Source organism: Marmota monax, unplaced genomic scaffold (genome assembly GCF_021218885.2).
Source record: "Marmota monax isolate L192 unplaced genomic scaffold, Marmota_monax_Labrador192_F-V1.1 WCK01_AAM20220418_F8-fsc00024, whole genome shotgun sequence".
NCBI classification, from domain to species: Eukaryota; Metazoa; Chordata; class Mammalia; order Rodentia; family Sciuridae; genus Marmota; species Marmota monax.
The window spans coordinates 20,725,561-20,749,427 of NW_026695224.1; the positions used below are offsets into that span (position 1 = coordinate 20,725,561).

At 38.1% G+C, this 23,867-nt stretch overlaps 1 protein-coding gene across 1 annotated transcript in view; it reads left to right on the forward strand.

Annotated features, from left to right (window-relative positions):
* Tango6 (transport and golgi organization 6 homolog) overlaps positions 1–23,867 on the forward strand; it is a 172,964-nt gene that overhangs the window by 3,906 nt on the left and 145,191 nt on the right. Inside the window, exons 2-7 of the mRNA XM_046434280.2 lie at positions 4,023–4,660; positions 6,208–6,324; positions 9,024–9,165; positions 12,418–12,554; positions 14,075–14,237; positions 19,379–19,461. Of these exons, the coding sequence (XP_046290236.1) occupies positions 4,023–4,660; positions 6,208–6,324; positions 9,024–9,165; positions 12,418–12,554; positions 14,075–14,237; positions 19,379–19,461 (1,280 nt within the window). The remainder of the gene's footprint in view (positions 1–4,022; positions 4,661–6,207; positions 6,325–9,023; positions 9,166–12,417; positions 12,555–14,074; positions 14,238–19,378; positions 19,462–23,867) is intronic.

A 23,867-nucleotide genomic window follows, 5' to 3' on the forward strand; every position in this document is an offset into this window, starting at 1 on the left:
AACAACTGAATGGAGAAGTTATGTGTGGGTGAGACTTAAGAATCATAGAAGAAAGAGGAATTGAGGCTGGATTCCAAGTAGACGAAAAGAAGGAAAACATCCAACAAGGTTTTACTTTTGACCTTCAAAAGTTCTGTTACTTTAAGCATTTTCTATTCCCCTGTCTTTCATGTGTGTGTGTGTGTGTGTGTGTGTGTGTGAGAGAGAGAGAGAGAGAGAGAGAGAGAGAGAGAGAATGTTTGTATTTGTAGTACTGAGGTTTAAACCCAGGGATGCCTTACCACTGAGCTACATCCCAGTCTTTAATTTTTTATATTTTTTTTTATAATTTTGATATAGGGTCTTGCCAAATTGCCCAGGCTGGCCTTGAACTTGTAATCCTTAGCACTCAGCCTTCCAAGTTACTGGGATTAAAGGTGTACCCAGTTTAGTGTATTTTATCAACCATGGAACAAATAAGGATATCTTCACCTCCATTGTTATGAATTGTATTAAGCAGAATTTGAAGACTGTTAATATTAGTGAAATTTAGTTTATAAAAAGTAAGGCCAAACCTGGAGTGGTGGTATAGGCCTGTAATCCCAGTGACTAAGAAGGCTGAGATAGAAGGAATGAAAGTTCAAGGCCAGCCTCAGCAACTTAGTGAGGCCCTAAGCAACTTAGTGAGACTCTGTCTCAAAATAAAAAATTAAAAGGGGTGGGGATGTGGCTCAATGGTAGAGTGCCCTGAGTTTAATCCCTAGTATCTATCAATTGTTGGTGAATTTAAAAAAAAAAAATGTTGAGGGCTTCAAAGAGCTTTTATGTGGTATATATGTGTCAACGTTTACTGCACTAAAAATTAATTTTTAATTAAGAAACACCTTTAAAAGATTTATTTAAAAGTAACAATAAACCCTTTACATATTAACACAATGAATTTGGGGGTGGGGTGGTGAGCCACATCCCCAGCCCTATTTTGTATTTTATTTAGAGATAGGGTCTCACTGAGTTGCGTAGCACCTTGCTGAGGCTGGCTTTGAACTTTCAACTCTCCTGCCTTAGCCTCCCAAACTGCTGGGATTGTAGTACTGGGGATTAAACCTAGGGATGCATTACCACTGAGCTACATCCCAACTCAATAATGACATTTTAAATGAAAAATGACTAGAGGGAAGAGCATCATTGTTTTGTTTTGTTTTAATATTTGATGTGTGGCTTATTAGAAGATTTTTTTTTTTTTTAAAGATTGAATCCTCAGCCTTACATGTGCTAGGCAAACACTCTACCTCGAAGCTACATCCCCAGCCTACAGCTGTGTGTGTGTGTGTGTGTGTGTGTGTGTGTGTGAGAGAGAGAGAGAGAGAGAGAGATGCTGGGGATTGAACTCAGGGTCTTGTTCATGGAGGCAAGTGCTTCATCATCAGGCTCCAACCCCCACCCTTTAAAAAAAAATTTAATTTTGAGATAATCTCTCTAAATTGCCCAGTCTGATCTTGAACTTGCCATCTTCCTGTCTCAACCTCCCAAGTAGCTGGAATTACAGGGGTATGCTGGCACAGCTGGATTTTTTAAAATATGTGTTTTTTAGTTATAGGTGGACACAATATCTTTATTTTATTTTTATGTGGTGCTGAGGATTGAACCCAGTGCCTTGCACATGCTAGGTGAGTGCTCTACCTCTGAGCCAAAACCCCAGCCCCTGGCACTGCTAGATTTTTATGTCTGCTCCATTCAGTCGATCCTGATTGTTTTGGTTGAAGTAAGTGACAGATCCCTGAGACTCACATAGCTATGTAGTTGAAAAAAAGGGAGGGATTTCAATCACATTTTCAGATAGTTGTTTATATTTTTCCTGTATAATATACTAAAACTCAACAAGATGTTTTCTTACCAGTATAGACTCTGAACTCATATTAATGAGCTTTTCATCCTTTGTGAAATCATAAGAAAATGAGAGTAGAATGGCAAATAATGTCATAACAAGATAGTTTGTTGTTTTTTTTTTTGTGGTGCTGGGAATTGATCCCAGGCCTTTACACATGCAGGTGTTGTACCGCTGAGCCTTACCCCCAGCCCTTTATGAAATAGTTTTGACTTTGAAGACCCCCTGAGGGAATTTTTGGAACCCTCTCAAACCCACACTGAGAACCACTGCTTTAAGGGAGTGCTTCCATTTATTTTCAAGGACCATAGATTTCATTTTCATCACCAGTAGAGGGCAGAAAAGACTACTTTATTAAGAGGCTCTTGGATCATACTTAAGTAAGAGCTTTTGTTTCAAATCACCTTCTTTGTGTCCCATGTTTGGGTTCAAAGATCTTATAAAGTTACAGGAAGTCATATAGAGATAGGTTAGTGATTTAATGTTTAGTGGCAAGAAGCCATGAGAGCATCCATTTCCTTTTTGGGTATATATGAACTAAAGGAATCAGATTTTTTAAAAAAATATATTTATTTTTTAGTTGTACACAATATCATCTTTATTTTATTTATTTTTATGTGGTGCTGAGGATCGAACCCAGGCCTTGCACATGCTAGGCGAGCGCTCTACCACTGAGCCACAACCCCAGCCCGAGGAATCAGATTTTTTAAAAAATTTTTTTTGAGTTGTAGTTGGACACAATGCCTTTATTTTATTTGTTTATTTTTATGTGGTGCTGAGGTTTGAACCCAATGCCTCACATGTGCTAGGCAAGTACTCTACCACTGAACCATAACCTCAGCCCAAGGAATCAGATTTTAAAACTAGTGGATTAGAACACTAACTCTGGACAGCTCTAGAGAAATATTCTTACTATTCTGGTTCTCATTATTTTGAAAGGACAATGGTAATGGGGATGTAGCTCTGTGGTAGAGTGCTTGCCTAACATGCACTAGGTTTGATCTCCAGCACTGTAAAGAAAAAAAAAATGTAAGAACAATGTTGTTTTATTTATTTATTAGGCACTGGGGATTGAACCCAAGGGTGTTTTACTTCTGAGCCACATTCCAGTCCTTTTAATTTTTATTTTGAGATAGGGTCTTAGCTAAGTTGCTGAGGCTGGCCTTGAACTTGCTATCCTCCTGCCTCAGTCTCCTGAGTTGCTGAGATTATAGGTGTGTGCTGTCCCACACAACTAGATTTTATTTTTTACATCATCTTTAAGTCTATAGAAAATATGAGCAGGAAGTAGAGAGAGTTCTCATATTCCTTTCTCCACCCCAATCCTAATTTCCCCTATTATTAACATTAGTGTGGTATGTGTATTATAATTGATTAACATATCTTGATATATTTTTATTAACTAAAATCCATAATTTGCTTTAGAGTTCTCAGTTGGTAGTATACAGTTCTATGAACTTGAACAAATATATAATGTCTGTATATACTATTATAATACTGTACATAATTATTTTGTGTGTGTGTGTGTGTGTGTGTGTGTTTGGTACTGGGTATTGGACTCAGAGGGGGATTGAAACCAGAGGTGCTTTATCGCTGAGTGAGCTACATCCCCAGTTCTTTTTATTTCTTCTTTTTTTTTTTCTACTGGGGATTGAACTCAGGGGTACTCAACCACTGAACCACATCTCCAGTCCTATTTTTGTATTTTATTTAGAGACAAGGTCTCACTGAGTTGCTTAGTGCCTCGCAGTTGCTGATGCTGGCTTTGAACTCACAATTCTCCTGTCTCAGCCTCCCAAGCCGCTGGGATTACAGGCGTGTACCACTGTGGCCTGCATCTTTTTATTTCATTTTTAAGACAGGGTCTTGCTGAGTTGCTGAGGCTGATCTCAAATTTATGATCTTCCTGCCTCAGCCTCCTGAATCATTGGAATTATGGGTATGTGCCATCACACGAAGGCAAAATTATTTTTAAGAATGGTTTCACCTCCCTAAAAATCCATGCTCCATCTGTTTTTTTGTGTTTTTTTTGTTTTGTTTTGTTTTCTTACTTCCAGTCTTCTGGGTAGGGTGGCAAGGCATTCCACACAGAAGGAAGTATAATTTATTTTCCCTGCATATAACATATAATCTCCTTTTTTTTTTTTAATTTCAAAAGGATCAGGCTCAAGTTCCTTACAGATTACAAAGCATGATATCTTATTGGCTACTTTAAAATCTAATCTGTCTGCCTTGGAGGATAAACTTCTGAAGGATCCTCAGTGGAAGAAATTGAAACTACTAAGAGATGAAATTGTTAATAAGGCAGAATGGCCACAAAACTCTGTGGACATCACTTGGAGTTTTACCTCTCAAGCCTTGTTGTTGCTGTTGTGCTTGAAGGAAACCATGATCCGCCTTGCAGCTGCCTTCAATCCAGGTAAACCCAACCCTAGGACTCCAGAAGTCGCTCCTGCCCTAAGCCCTGATACACTTAGTATCTCACAACAGAAGATGGTCCAGTCCATTTTACAATTTGTAGTCATTTGGGGTGTCTGTCCCTATCTGATGCCTGGTGTTGGAGTTCCTTTGAGATATAGGACTGAGTTTGGTGCCGTTGTTCAAGACGTCGTGCGTTTGGATGTTGCTCCCCATGCAACCCGGAGACTGTATACCAGCTGCAAGGCCCTCCTCAGTGTTGGGCAGCACAAATCTCTTGGGAGCTTGATTTTCTGTCGCCACTTTGGGGATATCGCAGCAGGTCTGTGCCAGCTGGGATTCTGCCCAACCAAAAAACCACTAACACCCATGGAAGAGGTAAACATACATTGAGAGATGGAGAGAGAGATGGAGAGAGAGAATATGTGTGTTTGTGTCTGGTTGTTACAAAAGATAACTCTTAGTTCTTTGAAACGGGCCTATTGAAAGATCTGGAGTTCCTATTGAATGCTAAAGGATAGACAATGGGTAAATGCATCTTTTTTGGGGGGGCAGGGGGTTGAAGGACATCATTTGTCAACATAGGAATTAGTCAGAAACTGTTAAGATATAAATGAAGCAGGGGTCAGGGTGGCCTATATTCTGGTGATCCTTAGCTGCCACAGCCAGGTTGCTCCATGCCCTCACTTCTCTTTCATGTGCTTGTGTCACCCTCATACTTGTTCCTTTCCTGTTTATTCACTTTTTTCTGTGTTTATAATCATTTGCCGAAAAGCCACTATTATCCAAGAAGTGGCCCAAAATTATGAGCTCCCTTAATGCTTCAACAGAGCCCTGTGCTCTTTATTTTAAGGCAGTGCATCTCGACAGTTCTAGCAGTGCCTACAGCCTGCATTTCCCTGAGATGGAGCACCTGGGTCAACAGATCTGTGTGCTATTTCTGAGGCTAAGCAATGTTGCAGGAGTCTTAGGCAGGAGACGAAAAGAAAAGGGAAACCAAAAACGAAGTAGGAAAGGGGATAAGAATTGACAGAGGGGCAACCTGGTGAATGTACATTGTAAAGCTGGAAAAAGTTCCACCAATAGCTGCTGCTCTGAGTAGCCCTCACATCGTAGTGTACTACATGTAATAGGCAAGACCTTGACTGTTTCACTGTGAGTGCTAATTACCAAAGGGAGACTATACTGTTGGGACTCAGATGTGCCCCAGAATAGAACCTCTGTTTACTGTCCAAGTTCTGAATGAGTGAAAACACTAGCTAACAAAATAAGAGAGATGAAAAGTAAAAAATATTACCTCTGGGCTGGGTATATATCTCAGTAGTAGAGTGGTTGCTTAGTATGCCTAATGTTTGTCTAACATCCCTGGGTTTAATCCCCAGTACAGAAAGAAAGGAAAGAAAGAGAGAAGATTCCAGAAAAACATCACCTCTGTTGCTTATAAAGACAGTGGGAGGAGATAACTTATGATGGAGACATTTCCTAATGATACACTCCAGAATTAGACATATTTACTATTTACCAGTTTCAGCAGTGCTGGAAAACTACATTGCCTTCTGCCTTATGGCAGGGGGATTTGCCCCTGCTCAGCAAGACTGAGCAGAACAGAATGTGAACTCACTCTCACAAGACAGAAGAGGAGTGAGCTGAACAGTGCATATCAAAACTGGCTAGTGATCGAATGTATTCAGTAGTCACCAGTAAGATAAGCCATATCTCTTGCCTAGAAGGGGAGTGACTGGGGATGGAGAGAGGGCCAGGAGTGTTTTTGTAGACAGCTTCCTCCATGTGGAAGGAAGTCAAGAGGGGACAGAAGTCTTCCTTTCTCTCCATTCATAACAACCTTTGTTTGGTGTTGTAAAATATTATCTTGTATTTCCTGCCTGGTTTGTATTCCTCTAAAGTTGAGTCCATATTTTTTGTAGGTTTTAACTGAAGAGGAAAGGACTGTATCCAGGGGGGCCTTGAGAGACCTCTTGGATCAAGTGTATCAACCATTGGCTGTCCGTGAATTACTTATCCTCCAGGGAGGACCTCCCCAGGTATTTTCCTGGGTGAACTGTTAATGTGTGGTGTGCTATGTTCTCTTAGAAAATTAGATAATTTTAGTTACCTATTTAATGATCTTTTTTTTGTGTGTGTGGTGCTGGGGATTGTACATAGGAGGCAAGAACACTATCAACTGAGCTATATCCCCAGCCCTTCATTGTTTTTTTTTTTTAAGATCGTCAAATGGTATTTATAAAACTCAGTGACACATGGGCATGGTGGTACACATTTGTGATCCCAGTGACTCAGGAGGCTGAGGGAGGAAGATCACAAGTTTGAAATCAGCCTCAGCAATTTAGTGAGACTCTCAGCAATGTAGCAAGATCCTGTCTCAAAATAAAAAATCTGGGGATATAGCTCAGTGGTAAATTACCCTAGCTTCAATCTCTAGTACAATAAAACAAAACAAAACTAAAAGACATTGACCTTCAGAATAATATAAAATGCCTTTTCATTAGTGGAATCATGGATACTTTCCCAAGAATATTATGATCACTTTTTTAAGGCTATGGCAGTTTTTTTTTCTTTTTAATATTTATTTTTTAGTTGTAGGTGGACACACAATCTTTATTTTATTTTTATGTAGTGCTGAGGATCAAACCTAGGGCCTCGCAAGTACTAGGTGGGCACTCTACCACTAAGCCACAACCCCAGCCCAGGCTATGGCAATTTTATGTAAAATACATTTTATTCATTCTGAAACTAGATCCTTTTTTAAAAAAACTAAAATTTAACTGTTTACAATGTATTCTTTTGGTAGAAGTATTTGGACATCTTATTCTTTGAATGGAGTTTTAGAAGTTAAGAAATTAAAACTAGAGCAATTATTGTTTCTATTTTTAACTCCTTTGTTTAAAACACAGACTAGTATCCGGGTGTGGAGGCAAGTGTGGAGGTGCATACCTGCAATCCCAGCAGCTGGGGGAGGCTGGTCACAAATTCAAGGCCAGTCTCAACAACTTTGTGAGGTCCTAAGCAATTTAGTGAGACCCTGACTAAAAGATAAAAATGTACTAGTATATAACTAGGCATAAGATAGTTTCTTTCTTGTTTTTTAACTAATTTATCTGAAATGATTTAATTTGCTTTTAGTACCTAAATTTTAGTTTTGAAACTAGTTACATAAAGAGTGAAGAACCAAAGAAGCAGCTTGTAGGTAAGAACAACAGTCAACTGACCGTGTATCTCCAGTGACCCCATCTCATCCCTATAATGTTTTGGTAGCCTTCCACTGGGCCTCTGTGCCTCACGTACTGTTTCTGTGAATGAGTTCACAGTTTGCAAGATTAAACTAAACATGTTATAAGAACATCGTGAAAAGCAGAGGCCCTGGGATTAGGCACACTGGAATTCAACCCCAGCATGCAGGTGTATGAATTTGTAAACCTTTCCATTCCTTCTTAAGTCCCTTTTGAGATTTTGTGGGAGATACTTAATATACTGCCTAGCACATCACAGCCCTCTTAATAAATGGTAGTTATTAATCCTCGTTAAATAAAAGAGAGGACAAGCTAGTTATAATTTTTTTTTTTTTTTTTTTACAGTGCTGGGGATTGAACCCAGGGTCTCACACAGGCTAGGCTACATCCCACAACTAGGATTAAATATTTCTGTTACTAATTTTTTTTTAAATTTTAATATTTATTTAATTTATTTTTTTTTTCGGCTGACACAACATCTTTGTATGTGGTGCTGAGGATCGAACCGGGCCGCACACATGCCAGGCGAGCACGCTATCGCTTGAGTCACATCCCCAACCCCTTCTGTCACATCCCCAATCCCTTCTGTCACTAATTTTGATGTTTATATAGTTAAGTGCAATTGTTGTCAGCAATATGGTTAACATTCTAGTCCAAAATGAAGAACACCAAGTCTGTTTTGTTCATGATGGCTCCACAGATCTTTTGAAAAGAGCCCTTGAAGAAATACAGCTTTTTCTAGAAACTGCTGGGTCATGGGAATCAGAGTATTCAAGATCATGGAGGCAAGGTCTGGCATGTTCCCTCACTATTGTAAACTGCCCTCTTAATGGCAAATAACATTCATAAGAATCTTCTTTGGAAGTTAGAGTTGATTGGAAGGACTACATTTAGAGATTGGTCATATTAATTTTGTATTCCCAAATTCTACGTACTAAACATTGATGTGTTTGTCATTTTCTGGGTTTGAAATTTCATTAATATATAAATCACTGTATTTCTACTTTCTTAAAATTAATGCCGACCTGGTGACAGTAGCACATGCCTATAATCCCAGCGAATCAGGAGGCTGAGACAGGAAGATCATAAGTTTGAGGCCAGCCTCAGCAACTTAGCAGAATCCTGACTCAAAAATAAAAAATAAAAGAAAGACTGGGGATATAACTCAGTGGTAAAGTGCTCCTGGGTTCAATCCCCAGTCCCAAAAAAGAAAATAAAAGTAATGCTAAAGGTTTTTGTAAAGGAGAGACTTGGTATTTTGTTTTATTTTAAGGAAAAAAATATTTTTTAAGTGCTGGGATTAAATGTAGGGCCTTGTACTTGCTAAGTACATGGTCTACCACTGAGCTTTATCCCTAGCCCCAAATGTTTTTGTTGTCAAATCTGTACAGTACACTGTTGTCAGTATGACCCAGTACCTTTGAAAAAAGCGTCTATATACTATATCTGTTTCATTGATATTCACGATTCATATCTTCCTTTCCTTTTATCAGTCCTGCACAGATGTGAAGACACAGCTTAGATGTCGGGCCCCAGCTTGGCTTCGGCGTCTGTGTGGGCAGCTGCTCTCAGAAAGGTTAATGAGACCCAGTGGTGTTCAGGCAGTAGTCCGGGGCATTTTGGAAGGAGCAGGCGGTAAGAAATAGCATGTTTCTCTTTCTTTGCTATCCATTTCCTTTTGAGTCAGATTTGAGGTGAATCACTGGCCTCTAGTCTTTGCCTTTAAAATCTGACTGAGGGTTGGAGGTGTAGTGTAGTGGGGAGCATTTGCCTAATATGTATGAGGCCCTGGGTTTGAACCCCCAGCACTGCAAAAAAAGAAAAGAAGTATTAGACTTTATCCAAGAGCATGCAGATTGGAGAGCTGCTACAAGAAAATTAGAACCCTGTATTTCTGAACTTTTTCCTTCTACTGGTGCATGTATGTATTGCTGTTATCTAGTAATATCTTGTTTTTTTCTCATATTTGACATTTTTGGTACTCTTCACTTTTTGTTTGTTTGTTTGCTTGTTTTGCAGTACTGGGGACTGAACTCAGGACCTCATGAATGCCAGGCAAGACCTCTGCCATTGAGCTACATCCCCAGCTCTTTTTTTTTTTTTTTTAATTTTGAGATGGGGTCTTGCTGAATTAATAAGGTTAGCCCTGAACCTGTGATGTTCCTGTCTCACCCTCCTGAGTAGCTGGGATTATAGGCGAGGGCTACTGTGCCTGGCGCTTTTCACTTATCTATGCAAATCCAAATTTCCATCCGAATTTCCTTTTGCCTAAACTTCCTTTGACATTTCTTAGGTCTACTGGCAGTGAATTCTTTTAGCTTTTATTTTGTCTGAAAAAGTCTTTACTTCACTTTATGTTTTTTAAAATATCTTTTTAGTTGTTGATAGACCTTTATTTTATTTATTTATATACAGTGCTGAGAATCGAACCCAGTGCCTTACACATGCCAGGCAAGTGTGCTACACCTGAGCTCCAGCCCCAGACCTCGCCTTATTTTTGAAAGATATTTTGCTGGGTACAAAATTCTGGGTTTACTTTTTTTTTTTTTTTTTTAATACTTCAAGGATGTCCCTGAGTTGTCTTCTGGTTTGTATGACTCCTGTTGAGAATTCTGCTGTCATTCTCTTTTATGTGTGTGTATGTGTGTGCTGGAGATTAAACCCAGGAGTATTTTACCAGTGATCTATATCCATGGTCTTTTTAGTTTTTTATTTTGAGATAGGTAAGTTGCTAAGTTGCTGAGTCAGGTGTCAAATTTTCAACCCTCCTGCCTCAGCCTCCTGAGTCTCTGGGATTACAGGAGTGTGTTACCACACCTGGCTTACTAAGCATGTTTTTAAGGTTTGGTCATGTTGTATCATGAATCAGTCATTTATTCCTTTATTTGTTTGTTTTTTGGTGGTGCTGGGAGTTGAATTAAGGATGCTGTACCACTGAGTCACATCACCAGCCCTTTTTATTTTTTGTTTTTGTTTTTTTTGTGGTGCTAGGGATTGAACCCTTGTGCATGAGAGGCAAATACTCTACCAACTGAGCTATATCCCTAGCCCTCTTTTTATTTTTCATTTTGATACAGAATCTTGCTAAATTGCCAAGACTAGCCTATAACTTGCAATCCTCCTATCTCAGCCTCTGAGTCACTGGGATTACAGGTGTGCACCACTCTGCCAGCTTTGTCCTTTATTCATTTTTTATGACTGAATGATATTCCATTGTGTTGATAATGCCTGGTAAATTTTTTTCTTTTTTTTTTTTTTTGTGGCGGGGGTACTAGGGATTTAATCCAGGGGCATTTAGCCACTGAGCTACATTCCCAGCCTTTTTTTTTTTTTTTTAATTTTGAGACAGACTCTTGCTGAGTTGCTTAGGACCTTGCTTAATTGCTGAAGCTGGCCTCAAATTTGTGATCCTCATGTCTCAGGCTCCCTAGTTGTTGGGATTGCAGGCATGTACCTGGCTTGACTGATAATTTTTGACTTGATGCTGTGTGTTTTTACTTTACATTGTTAGGTGCTAGATTTTGTTGTATACCTTTGTTGGGTTTTATTCAGCGATACATTGAAGTGTGTTGGGATCTTTTTGATCCCTTTGTCCTGGCCTTTTGTTTTTTTGGTGGTGCTGGGGTTTGAACCTAGGGCCTTGTAAGTGCTAGGCCAGTGCTCTAACCCTGAGGCACGTCCTCAGCTTGTGATCCTGGCTTTTCAACATTGTTAGTGTGATTCTAGAGCAAATTTTCAGTTTAAGGTAATTTGACTTCATTACTAAGGCAATAAAACCTTCCTAGGACTCTATTTGATATCCTGTGTATTAGGAGGTCTTTCTATGCTGGTAAGTGGAAACACAAATTTTTCTTACCCATTTATGAACTTGAGAACTATCACATTTACTTCTTTCTGTTAGTGCTTTCCTTGGCCTTGGGGTATTTTCCTCACCTACATATGCAAATCAAAGACTTGATAGAGGAGCCCTCTGACTATGTTTCTTTGACCCAGTGAACAGTTCATTTGGGCTACCCTTTATGGGCTAGGGCTGAAAATTCTCCCCAAGTAGTGAGAATAATTATCAGGTTTGCCTAGTTTGCTTCTCTTCTCTCAGTGATCAGTGTCCTGGGCTGCCTGTAGTTCAGTTTCTAAAAACCACTGTTTATATATTTTTCCAGTATTATAATTGCTTAAGAATGGCTATAGTTTAAGTAAGTTTAAATGAAATACATATTCAGAGATAAACACTTGAGAAGCCTGTATTCACATCACATGAATAATATTAGTACAGTGATTCAATGCTATTTTTTTTCCTCTGACTTTTCCAGAAGGAAAGTACAGCTGGGCATAGTGGAGCATGCTTGCAATTCTAACTGCCTGGGAGGCTGAGGCAAGAGGATTGCAAATTGGAGGCCAGCCTCTGCAATTTAGTGGGACCCTGTCTGAAAAAATAAAATAGGCCGGGGATTTAGTTCAGTGGTGGTAAGAGTGCCACTGGGTTCAATCCTTAGTACCACCAAAAAAGAAGAAAGGGAGAGGAAGGGAGAGAAGGAGAAAGGAAAGAAAGAAAAGTACAGAGGGGCAGATTATCTTGCAGAAGAAATAAACAATTTCTTTTTTTTGTTACTGGGGATTGAACCCAGGGGTACTTAAACACTGTGCCATATCCCCATCCCTTTTTATTTTTTATTTTGAGACAGGGTCTGAGTTGCTTAGGGCCTCCCTAAGTTGCTGGCTTTCAACTTGAGATCCTCCTGCCTCAGCCTCCTGAGTCTCTGGGAGAAATAAACAATTTCTAATAGAGAAAAGAAACACTCTTTATCCTAAATTTAATGCAGATTTGTCACATAGAACCTTACATAGGAAATTGCTGTGAATGTTTGACATCTCTCTCCATTGTGACAGCTGGAGCAGCTGGCGGAAGTGATGCTGAGGCAACAGCTGCTGACTGGAAGAAGTGTGACTTGATTGCAAAGATTCTGGCCGCATGTCCCCAGCAGTCTCTTTCACCAGAGAGTTACTACAGGAACATCTGTCCCCAGGTGAAGTGTCTTGTTTCTTTTGACCATTCCAGGACTATCTGCTTATTTACAGAAAAAAGGACACTTTTTTTTTTTTTAAATACCAGGGCTTGAACCCAGTGGCACTTAATCACTGAGCCACATCCTAGCCCTTTTTATTGATTGATTGATTGATTGATTGGGTACCAGGGATTGAACTCAGGGCACTCAACCACTGAGTTACATCCCCAGCCCTGTTTTATATTTTATTTAGAGACAGGGTCTCACTCCATTGTTTAACACCTTGCTTTTGCTGAGGCTAGCTTTGAACTTGTGATTCTCCTGCCTTAGCCTCCAGAGCCGCTAGGATTATAAGCATGTGCCACAGTGCCTGGCTTATGTTTTATTTTGAGATAGGGTCTCTCTAAGCTGATTAGAGCCTCACTAAGTTGCTAAGGCTGGCTTTGAATTTTTGATCCTCCTGCCTCAGTCTCCTGAGTTGCTGGGATTATAGGCGTGCGCCATTGCACCTGGCTAGAAAAAGGACTTTTAATGTTCCTCTGAAATTGAAGTAAGAGTATTATAATATTTAAGTTTTTTGTTAAGTTATGGAACTTCTCAAAAAAGTAAATAAAAACCTGTGGAAGAGAATGACCTAATTTTTTAGATTTAAGAATTCCTGGGGCTGGGGTTGTAGCTCATCGGTAGAGCACTCCCCTCTTATGTGTGAGACCCTGGGTTCGATCTTCAGCACCACATAAAAATAAATAAACAAAACAAAATAAAGATACTGTGCCCATATATAACTTAAAAAAAAAAAAAGAACTCCTTACCAGGGCCAAAGACATAGCTCACTGGTCAAGAACTTGCCTAGCTTGTATGAAGCCCTGGGTTTGATCCCCAGCACCCCCAAAACCAAACAAACACACCATTATTAAATAACTAGCTCAAATTGCTCTCAGAGCTAGAACCTGAAATAGTTTCATTATCCTTCTTTTTCTCTTTCTCCTGGTGGTACTGGGGATCTAATCTAAGTAGAATGCCACTGAGCTACATCCCCAGCCCTTTTTATTATATTTTATTTTTCAGATACATAGATTTATGAAAGCAGATACACATTCAAGGAAGAATGTGGGCTATCTCAAAGGAGAGATTTTTTGAGAATAAAGTAAGAAGAACATATTTAAGAGAGAATGCAAGGCATTTCCAAAGGGAGAGAGCTGTTTTTTTATTTTGAAACAGTGTCTTATTAATTTGTTGAGTTTCCCCTAAAACTTGGAATCCTCTTTCCTCAGCTTCCTGAATTGCTGGGATAACAGTCCTGTGGCACTCCACCCAGAAGTGAATCTACATTTTATAAATTTGAAAAACTTATTAATAAACACCCAATCTTTTCAGCGCTTACACCCTTTGGTAGTGGATTGTTAAAGCCATTCTGTTAAGTCAGTGTTATCACTGCAACTTTCTTTTTTGGCTAAAGAAATAAATGTTTTTTTCCTCTTAATTACTGTCATGTTCCTTGCAAAGACCCTGATATTTGCTTTATGTGATTTTTCTTGTAGATTTTGGATTTATTTCATTTTCAAGATAAATTGACAGTACAGCAATTTCAAAGAGTCTCTACCACTACCTTTATAACTATGTCGAGAGAACAGCCACAACTGGCAGCAAAGTATTTGCTTCAGCCAATGTTAGCTCCTCTTCATCGATGTTTGAATACAGCAGGTAAAGGAGAATGTCTGGTGGTTAGGTGTCTCTCTAAAAGGCCTTCTTCAGGCTGGGGATGTGGCTCAAGTGGTAGCGCGCTCGCCTGGCATGAGTGGGGCGCTTTGGTTCAATCCTCAGCACCACATAAATGTAAAATAAAGAGGTTGTGGGCTGGGGTTGTGGCTCAGTGGTGGAGTGCTCACCTAGCATGCACAAGGCACCAGGTTCGATCCTCAGCACCATATAAATGTAAAATAAAGATATTGTGTCCACCTAAAGCTTAAGAATAAATATTAAAAAAAAAAGAGGTTGTGTCCACTGAAAACTAAAAAAGGCCTTCTTCAGTGGTTCAGACTTAAGTGATTTAGTTTTCCTTTTTTTTCCCTACAACTTTTTATTTTGAAAAATTCACAAAACTTCTAAAAAGTACATTGAACCACTCATATGCTTCACCAACTGTTCACATTTTGTTCACATTTGCTTCCTTCCTCTTTACACATGAATATAGTTTCTCTCAAAACTAATTTGAGAATTAGTTGTAGACATCATGACATACCCCCATAAATACTTAAGCATGTGTCTCTAAAGAAAAGTGTCAGTGTCTTTCATGACCACAATACTTGATGCCACTCAGGAAATTTAACACTGATAATACTATCAGTATTTTGTCCTGGACCTTGTTTATTTATTCAAGGAATATTTATTTGTGCCAAGCCTTCTTTGTGTGTTAAATTATATTTGCAACACCAGCTACATATTTTGTACATTCAATCTGTTGGTAACAATAGGGACTAGATAAGAATATAACTGATCTTGTAGAGGAAAGAGACCATGGTATGGGAGGTGGGGGGGGTGGGAAATGCTGGGAAGTGATATTGGCCAAGTTATATTGTGTGCATGTGTGAATAAGTAACAACAAATCCCATCAGTATGTACCATACAATGCACCAATTAAAAAATGAGGGGACAAAAAGAAAAAAGAATATGACTGGTCTTACATAGTTTTATCATTGCCATTGGATAAATAGTCTATAGAATAAGGTTTCTTAATTTTGTATTTCATTTTGTTATTACATTGTTAGGACTATGTGGTAATTATGATGGATGCCATATATTGGTTCCACTTGTTATTTTTGTTTTTAATTTTAATTGGTTTGACAACAGAATGCATTAAAATTCATATTACACATATAGAGCACAATTTTTCATATCTCTGGTTGTACACAAAGTAGTCACATCCTTCGTGTCTTCATACATGTACTTAGAGTAATGATGACCATCTCATTCCACCGTCTTTCCTACCCCTATGCTCCCTCCTTTCCCCTCCCTCCCCTTTTCCCCTTTGCCCTATCTAGAGTTCATTTAATCCCCCCTGTCCCCTACCCCCTGCAGCATATAATGGATCAGCATCCTTAAGTCAGAGAAATCATTCAGTTGGCTTTTGGGGATTGGCTAATTTCACTTAGCATTATATTCTCCAGTTTCATCCATTTACCTGCAAATGTCATGATTTTATTCTCTTTTAATGTAGTATAATATTCTATTGTGTATATATACCACATTTTTTTTTAATCCATTCATCTACTGAAGGGCATCTAGGTTGGTTCTACAGTTTAGCTATTATGAATTGTGCTGCTATAAACATTGATGTGGCTGTATCCCTGTAGTATGCTGTTTTTATGGTTCCATTTTCATCAGTTCTAATTTTTTTTACATAAAAAAATTGAGGGGACTGGGGTTGTGGCTCAGCGGTAGAGCGCTTGCCTAGCACGTGCGAGGTGCTGGGTTCGATCCTCAGCACCACATAAAAATAAAAACAAATAAAAATAAAGGTATTGTGTCCAACTACAACTAAAAAAATAATTTTAAAAAAATTGGAGGGCCTGGAGTTGTGGCTCAATGGTAGAGCACTTGCCTGGCATGTGTGAGGCCCTGGGTTCAATCCTCAGCACCACATATAAATAAATAAAATAAAAGATCCATTGAAAACTAAAAAAAGATTTTAAAAAATTGGGCGGGGGGGGCTGGAGATGAACTTTAGTGTAGAGCACTTACTATGCATGTTTGAGGCCCTGGGTTCAATCCCCAGCACTGTAATTAGCAAACATCTTCTATTTTGGAAATCTTTTTTCGCCTTTTAACTATTTTGATATCCAGATGCATTTCACAATTGCTGTTCATCTGAAAGCAATCACGATGTTGTCTTTGCCTACATGAGCATCAATGCTTGTAGAATGGATGTCAGTGATTTGGAAAAAAAATTGTGAAGATAGTAGTAAAATGGAGGATTCAGGATTTATTCATTCATTCATTCAGTACTAGGGATTGAACCCAGGGGCACTCTACCACTGAGCTATACCCTTAGCCCTTTTTAAATTTTTATTGTGAGACAGGGTCTTGCTAAGTTGTAAAGGCTGGCCTTGAATTTATGATTCTCCTGCCTCAGCCTCCTGAAACACTGGATTTACAGCCATGAACCACTGTACCTGGCTCAAATGTTTTAAAATAGAGCCAGGCCTGGTGGAACCTTCCTTAGTCCCAGCAACTCCAGAGACTGAGGCAGGAGGATTGCAAGTTCAAGGAAAGCCTCTTCAATTTAGTGAGACCCTGTCTCAAAATAAAAACTGAAAAAGGGCTTGGGGTGTGGCTCAGTGGTAGACTGCCCCTGGGTTCAATCCCTAGTTCAAAAAAAAAAAAAAAGCTGTTTAAAGGAAAATCTTTGAACACATAATTAGAGTGATTGTATAATAAACTCCTGTGTGCCTGTCACCTGTATACAACTATTCAACTCCCCATTTTCATTTCATTTAATCCCCAATTTTTCATTCAATAAATTTTAAAATTAAAATTATGATATGAAATAATAAGTTAACTGACAGTTTTTCTTTCTTAGTGATACATAAAATAGCAATGCATATTTATAAACAGCAGCATAGATTCCATGAAATGTTATATATGAATAATATATTGTACAATGGTAACCATGTTGATTTTCAGATCTTAGCTGTTAATTAGTTAGCCATCTTTCTTTCTTTTTTTCTTTTACATTTTGTTTATTTTTTTTTCACAGTTTTATTAGTGTATTAGAGTTGTATATAATGTTGGGATTTGTTGTTACATATTCATACATGCATACAATATAACAACATAATTTTGCCAATATCACTTCTCAGCATTTCCTCCCTCATTCCCCACCTCTCATCTTCTTGTCTCTTTCCTCTACTGATCTCCCTTTGATTTTCATTTTATTATTTTTTAATTTTTATTTTTAGTTTAATGTATTTTAATAGAAAACAGGAACAGCATAGAAGACAGACAACATTAAAAACGTACTTGGGTCAACATACCTTATATATAATCAGAGATATGATAAATTATTGTATAATGGTGTATTAAGAATCGTAATGCAAAATAAATAAATAAATAGGAAAAAAAACTTACTCGGGACTGGGTGTGGCTCAGCGGTAGAGCACTTGCCTAGCACGTGCGAGACACTGGGTTTGAGCCTCAGCACCACATAAAAATAAGTAAAATAAAGGTATTGTGTCCAACTACAACTAAAAAAAAAAAGTTATAAAAAACCCATGTACTTGCATGTAGGACAACTCCGTTAGAAAAGTATAGTGAGTGGATGGGATCTACTGTATGATAAAAATGCTACAAACACCATTTAGTTGCCGCCAATCAGAAATTTACTTGTTGAAAAAAATTCAAATGCCAGCATTGTCCAGAAAAATTTAACAGTTTTATTTATAATTGTTATAAACTTGAACTGCTGAAACTTTGTTCACTGACATTTTAACTTGCCTAATGTTTTTATAGTAAAAATTTATAGTAAAATTTATATTAAAAATTTATAGTAAAACTTCACACACAAATGAAAATGGAAAAACGGCCAGTACCTGATTTCTGTCCCCTCTTTTTCCACTCACAGTCATATACTTAAGTACCTTTTGACCCCATGGGAAAAAAATATCTATCGTTCAGAACTACCAATAACAAGAAGAAGAGAAAAAAATTTTTTGAGAATGAAATGTTTCCTTCCATAGTGAACTCTTTTTTTTTTTTGGTACTGGAATTGAACTCAGGGGCACTCGACCACTGAGACACATCCCCAGACCTATTTTGTATTTTATTTAGAGACAGGGTCTCACTGTTGCTTAGTACCTCACCCTTGCTGAGGCTGGGTTTGAACTTGCGATCCTCCTGCCTCAGCCTCCCAAGCTGCACCACCATTCCTGGCTCATCATGTGAATTCTCCAGTACATTCTCCACATATTCAGCGTGTTGGTTGGATGTCTTTTCTCATAATTGTTACACATTTGGCTTGGATAGCACACAGGGTTGGTCTCTTCAAAAAGACCCAGATAGGCCTCACCTGCCTCCTGCAAAGCACCAATAGCTGCGCTCTGGAAGCGCAAATCTGTTTTGAAGTCCTGAGCAATTTCTTGCACCAGACGCTGGAAGGGGAGCTTGCTTATCAGAAGTTCAGTGGACTTACTGCAATTACTTCTGTAATCGCAGTGCAGCGGCTGTTGTGAACACAATTGCACCCTTTAATTTTCTATGGGATCCCTAACCCTCCTACCTTTCTTTTCTTTTTTCCTCTGCAGCTTCTGCATATAAGAGAAAACACATGACCCTTCACCTTCTGAGTTTGACTTATTTCTCTTAACATAAATGGTCTCCAGTCCCATACATTTTCCCGCAAATGACATAATTCATTTTTCTTTATGACCGAATAAAACTCCATCTTGTTTGTACATCACATTTTTTTTATCCATTCTTCCATTGATGGACACCTAGGCTGATAGTTTGACTGTTTTTAATTGTGCTGCTATATATATGGGTATGCATGTACCCTTATAGTATGATGATTTTAATTCTTTTTTTTTTTTTGTGGTGTTGGGGATTGAACCCACGACCTTGTGCATGTAAGGCAAGCACTCTACCAGCTAAGCTATATCCCCAGCCCAGTGATTTTAATTCTTTAGGATAAATACTGAGGAGTAGTATAGCTGGGTCATGTGGTGATTAGTGGTTGTACTAATTTACAGTTTCTCCAACAGTGTAAAAGTGTGAACATCTTTGTAGTAAAACTATCTCCTATTAGTGTTTCAGTGAGGCACTGAGTGTGGATAATTTTGTTTGTTTTCTAGAGGTTCCAGAGAATGATATAGTACCAGGAACCATTTTGGTGTCAGAAGAAGAACTTAGTAGATGTATTGAAGATGTGTTTAAGGTTGGTAATTCAAGTCACTAATATTTTTAGCTTGTATTTTTACTTATTCTTTTGTTTTTATTTTATTTATTTACTTATTTTTGTGGTGGTACTGGGAATTGAACCCAGGGGACCTCATGCTCACCAGGCAAGTGTTCTACCACTAAGCTATATTCCCAGCTCTTAAATAATTTTGCCTTTATTTTATTTTACTTTTTGTACCAGGAATTGAACCCAGAGGTACTTAACCACTAGGCTACATTCCAGCCCTTTATATTTTTTATTTTGAGACAGGGAATCACTAAGTTGGTTAGGGCCTTGCAAAGTTGTTGAGGCCAGCTTTGAATTTGTGATCCTTCTGCCTCAGTCTCTGGAGCCACTGGGATTATAGGTGTGTACCATGGCACCTGGCAATTTTGCCTTTTATTACATACTTTAAGAATTGGAGTGACTAGCAGGGTGTGGTGGCACACACCTGTAATCCCAGCAATTCACGAGGCTGAGGCAGGAGGGTTGCAAATTCAAGGCCAGCCTAAGCAATTTAGTGAGACCCTATTTCAAAAATAAAAAAATAAAGCTGAGCACAGTGGTGCACTCCTGTAATCCCAGGTGCTTGGGAGCCTGAGGCAGGAGGATCATGAGTTCAAAGCCAGCCTCAGCAACTTTGTGAGGCACTTAGCAACTCAGCAAGGCTTTTTCTCTAAATAAAATACAAAATAGGGCTGGGGATGTGTCTTAGTGGTTGAGTGCCCCTGAGTTCAATTCCCAGTACCTCGCACACCCCCCCCCCCAAAAAAAAATATGTCTTGATGAAAAGGACAGAAGCATTTTTCAGCACCATAGGTTTCCTAAAAGTATGATAATATTGAATCTACTTTATAATTTTTGATAGTAATCTATCATAGAGAAGTAGTTCTATATAAATGAATCCTGAAAATGACTACCTAAATATATAACAAAAATGAAAAATATATAAATTGTATGTTTGCTATGATTGCAGCCTTATAAATATATATGAGAGATATTTTCAGACAAAAACAAAATGCATGGTGTTAGGGCCAGATGGAGTTGGGATAAATATTCTTCTTTAAAGTTTATTTCAATAAATTTATAATATTTTACTTTTGAAAATATTTACAACTTTCAAAATTTTATTCCAAGTTAAAAAGTACAGTTGCTTTGGAAAATAGTTTGGCATTTCCTCAAAAAGTTGAACACAGAGTTATCAAATGACCCAGCAATTCCACTCTTAGGTATATACCCAAAGAAAATGAAATATGTTCACACAAAAACCTGTATGTGAATGTTCATAGCAGCATTATTATAAAAACTAAAATGTGGACACAACCCATGTGTCTGTCACCTAATAAATGGATAAACATATGCGCTATGTCAGTGCAGTAGAACAGCTCTCAGTCATGAACAGAAATGAAGTATGTATATGTACTTGAACATGGGTGAATGTTAAAAAATTATGTGAAGTAAAAAAGCCAGACACAGAAAATCACATATTATATATAATTCCATTTGTATGAAATGTCCAGATAGGCTAATTCACATAGAAATAAAATAGATTAGTGATTGCTAGACACTTAGGATAGAGATGAGGAATTGGGAGTGACTGCTAATGAATACAGTGATATTTTCTTTTCTTTTCTCTCTCTCTCTTTTTTTTTTTTTTTTTGGTAATACTAGAGATTGAACCCAGAGGCACTTAGCTATATTCCCAATCCTTTTTTATTTTTTATTTAATTTATTTTTTTATTTTGAGACAGGGTCTTTCTAAATTTTCTTGGCTGGTTTGGAACTTGAGATCTGAGCATGGTGGCACATACCTGTCATTCTAGCTACTTGGGAGGCTGAGGCAGGATGATTGCATGTTGAAGGCCAGCCTTGGCAACTTAGTAAGACCTCATCTTAAAATAAAAATAAAAAGGACTAGGGATGTAGTTTAGTGGTAGAGCATTTTCTTATGATGCCTGAGGCCCTGGGTTTGATCTCCAGTACCACCAAATGACTCCTAAAAGATTGGTCTTATGTTCTGTTCTAAATATGGGTAGGAAAGGATTTTGAGATTATAGAAAGACAAGAAATTACACAGAGTAGTCTAGAAAGCAAATGCTCTGAATTAGAGAATAAAGCCACACTAACTTTCAGAAATATCTTATTCATTTACATCCCATCTGAGGAACATTAGGATGGAAAGCTGATGACTTGAAAAGTGCTGTTGGGGCAAGGGTAGGACAAATTGTGACTAAACTTTGGTGCAAACCCCTCATAGTATTCCTTAGAAGCCAATAAACTGCCTTTCCAGGAAAAAGAAAGCAAAACAGAATTTCTTCCTTATGAAGAAATTAGCCTCTAAAAAAAAAAAAAAAGAGAGAGAGAGAGAGAGAGAGAGAGAGAGAGATTTGGAAATAAATGCTGCCATTTATCCTTTTTGTTCCCTAAAGCAGGGAACCCCTCCTAGCTCAATGAACGTTTTGGTGCATTTAAAGCCTCCTAGAGAGGCAAGCAGATCATTAGTCTGCTGTAGATACTGGATTAGATACTAGAAATTGGTATTGTGAAACCAGGAGGGTGTAGAGGGTAATTATTCTTTCTATAAGGTTTTGACAGCCCAGCTACAGTTGGAAAACAGAGGGAATGTGTATATTGGAGGGAAATAGTAAACATTGTGTAAACTTTAGCAATAAGAGATGTGTTGTCTTCGTTAACTTTCTGCTAATACTAAATTATAGAGTACTGCTCAAAGGCAGGAAATAAGGAGAACATCTGCGATGGGTTCATTGATTCAGTCTCTCATTGGGAAATGAGGGTATTTAGTCTGAGAGATGTTTTGGGGAACATTTCCTGCTCTGTTTTTCTTCTTGTTGATACTTATTGAGATAAAAATTCACAAAACATATATTCCACCCATTTCAAGCATGCAGTTCATTTTTTAAATTTATTCATAGGATTGTACAATCATCACTACAATCAAATTTTAGAATATTTTTGTCCTCCCTAAAATAAACCCCATATCCTTTAACTGTCATTCTCTACTCTGTCTACACTGCTCTAGCCATAGGTAATCGCTAATGTACTGTTTTGTCTCTATCGCTTTGCCTGTTTCATGCATCTCATGCATAAGGAATCTTAACAGTCTGCATTCTTAGCATGGTATTTTTGAGGTTCATCCATATTGCAGCATTCCTTCTTTTTTCCTTATTGTGTTTATTGTATGGGTATACCATATTTTCTTTATCCAGTCCTCTGTTGATGGACTATTTGGGTTTTTACAAATAATACTGCTGAAAACATTTGTGTACCAGTAATTTTGTGTATGTGTATTTATTTATTCATTCTTCTGTTGATAGATTTTGAATTGTTTCTACCATTTAGCCCTTATGAATAATACTGCTATAAATATTGATGTACAGTGTAGTATATGTATATTCTTATTTCTCTCTAGGTACACATACACTTCCCTAGGTGTGGACTTGCTAGATCATGTGGTGATCCTGTTTACCTTTTGAGGACTTGCCGAACTGGTTGCCCAAGTGGGGGCAACATTTTACATTCTTACTAGCAATCTATTCAGGCTCTAAGTCCACATCCTGGCCAATTCTTGTTATTACCTATCTTTTTGCATAATCCTCCTAATTGGTAAAAAGTAGCATCTTACTATGGCTTTTATTTATATTTCCCTAATGGCTAATTATATTTAATAGTTTTTCATATGCTTATTGGTTATTTGCATGTTTGGAGAAATGTCTATTAGGATCCATTGTTCTCTCCCCTACCCAGTCCCCCACCCCATTCCTTTGGTATGGGATTGAACCCAGGGGCGCTTTGTCCCTGAGCTACATCCTCAGTCCCCCTTTGTTTTTAATTTTTTTTCTTTTTAATTTTTTTAATGTTTATTTAGTTGTAGATGAACACACAGTATATTTATTTATTTTTATGTGGTGCTAAGTACCTTACACATAGGAGGCAAGCACTTTACCACTGAGCTATAGCCTCAGCTCCTTTTCTTTTTGAGACAGGGTCTTGCTAAGTTGCTGAGATTGGCCTTGAAATTGAGATCCTCCTGCCTTAGCCTCCTGAGTTGCTGGGATTAACAGACATCTACTACCATGCCCAATTCCTTTGTTCACTTTTATTTATTTATTTATTTACTTTTTGGTACCAGGAATTGAACTCAGGAGTGCTTAACCATTGAGCCATATCCCCAGCCATTGTTTAATATTTTATCTAGAGGCAGGGTCTTGCTGAGTTGTTTAGTCCCTTGCTAAGTTGTTGAGGCTGGCTTTGAACTCACGATCCTCCTGCCTCAATCTCCCAAGCTGCTGGGATTACAGGCCTACCCCACCATGTTCTGCTCCTTTGTTCATTTTTAGATTGAGTTATTTGTTTTTATTATTGATAGGTTGAGGACTCCTGGC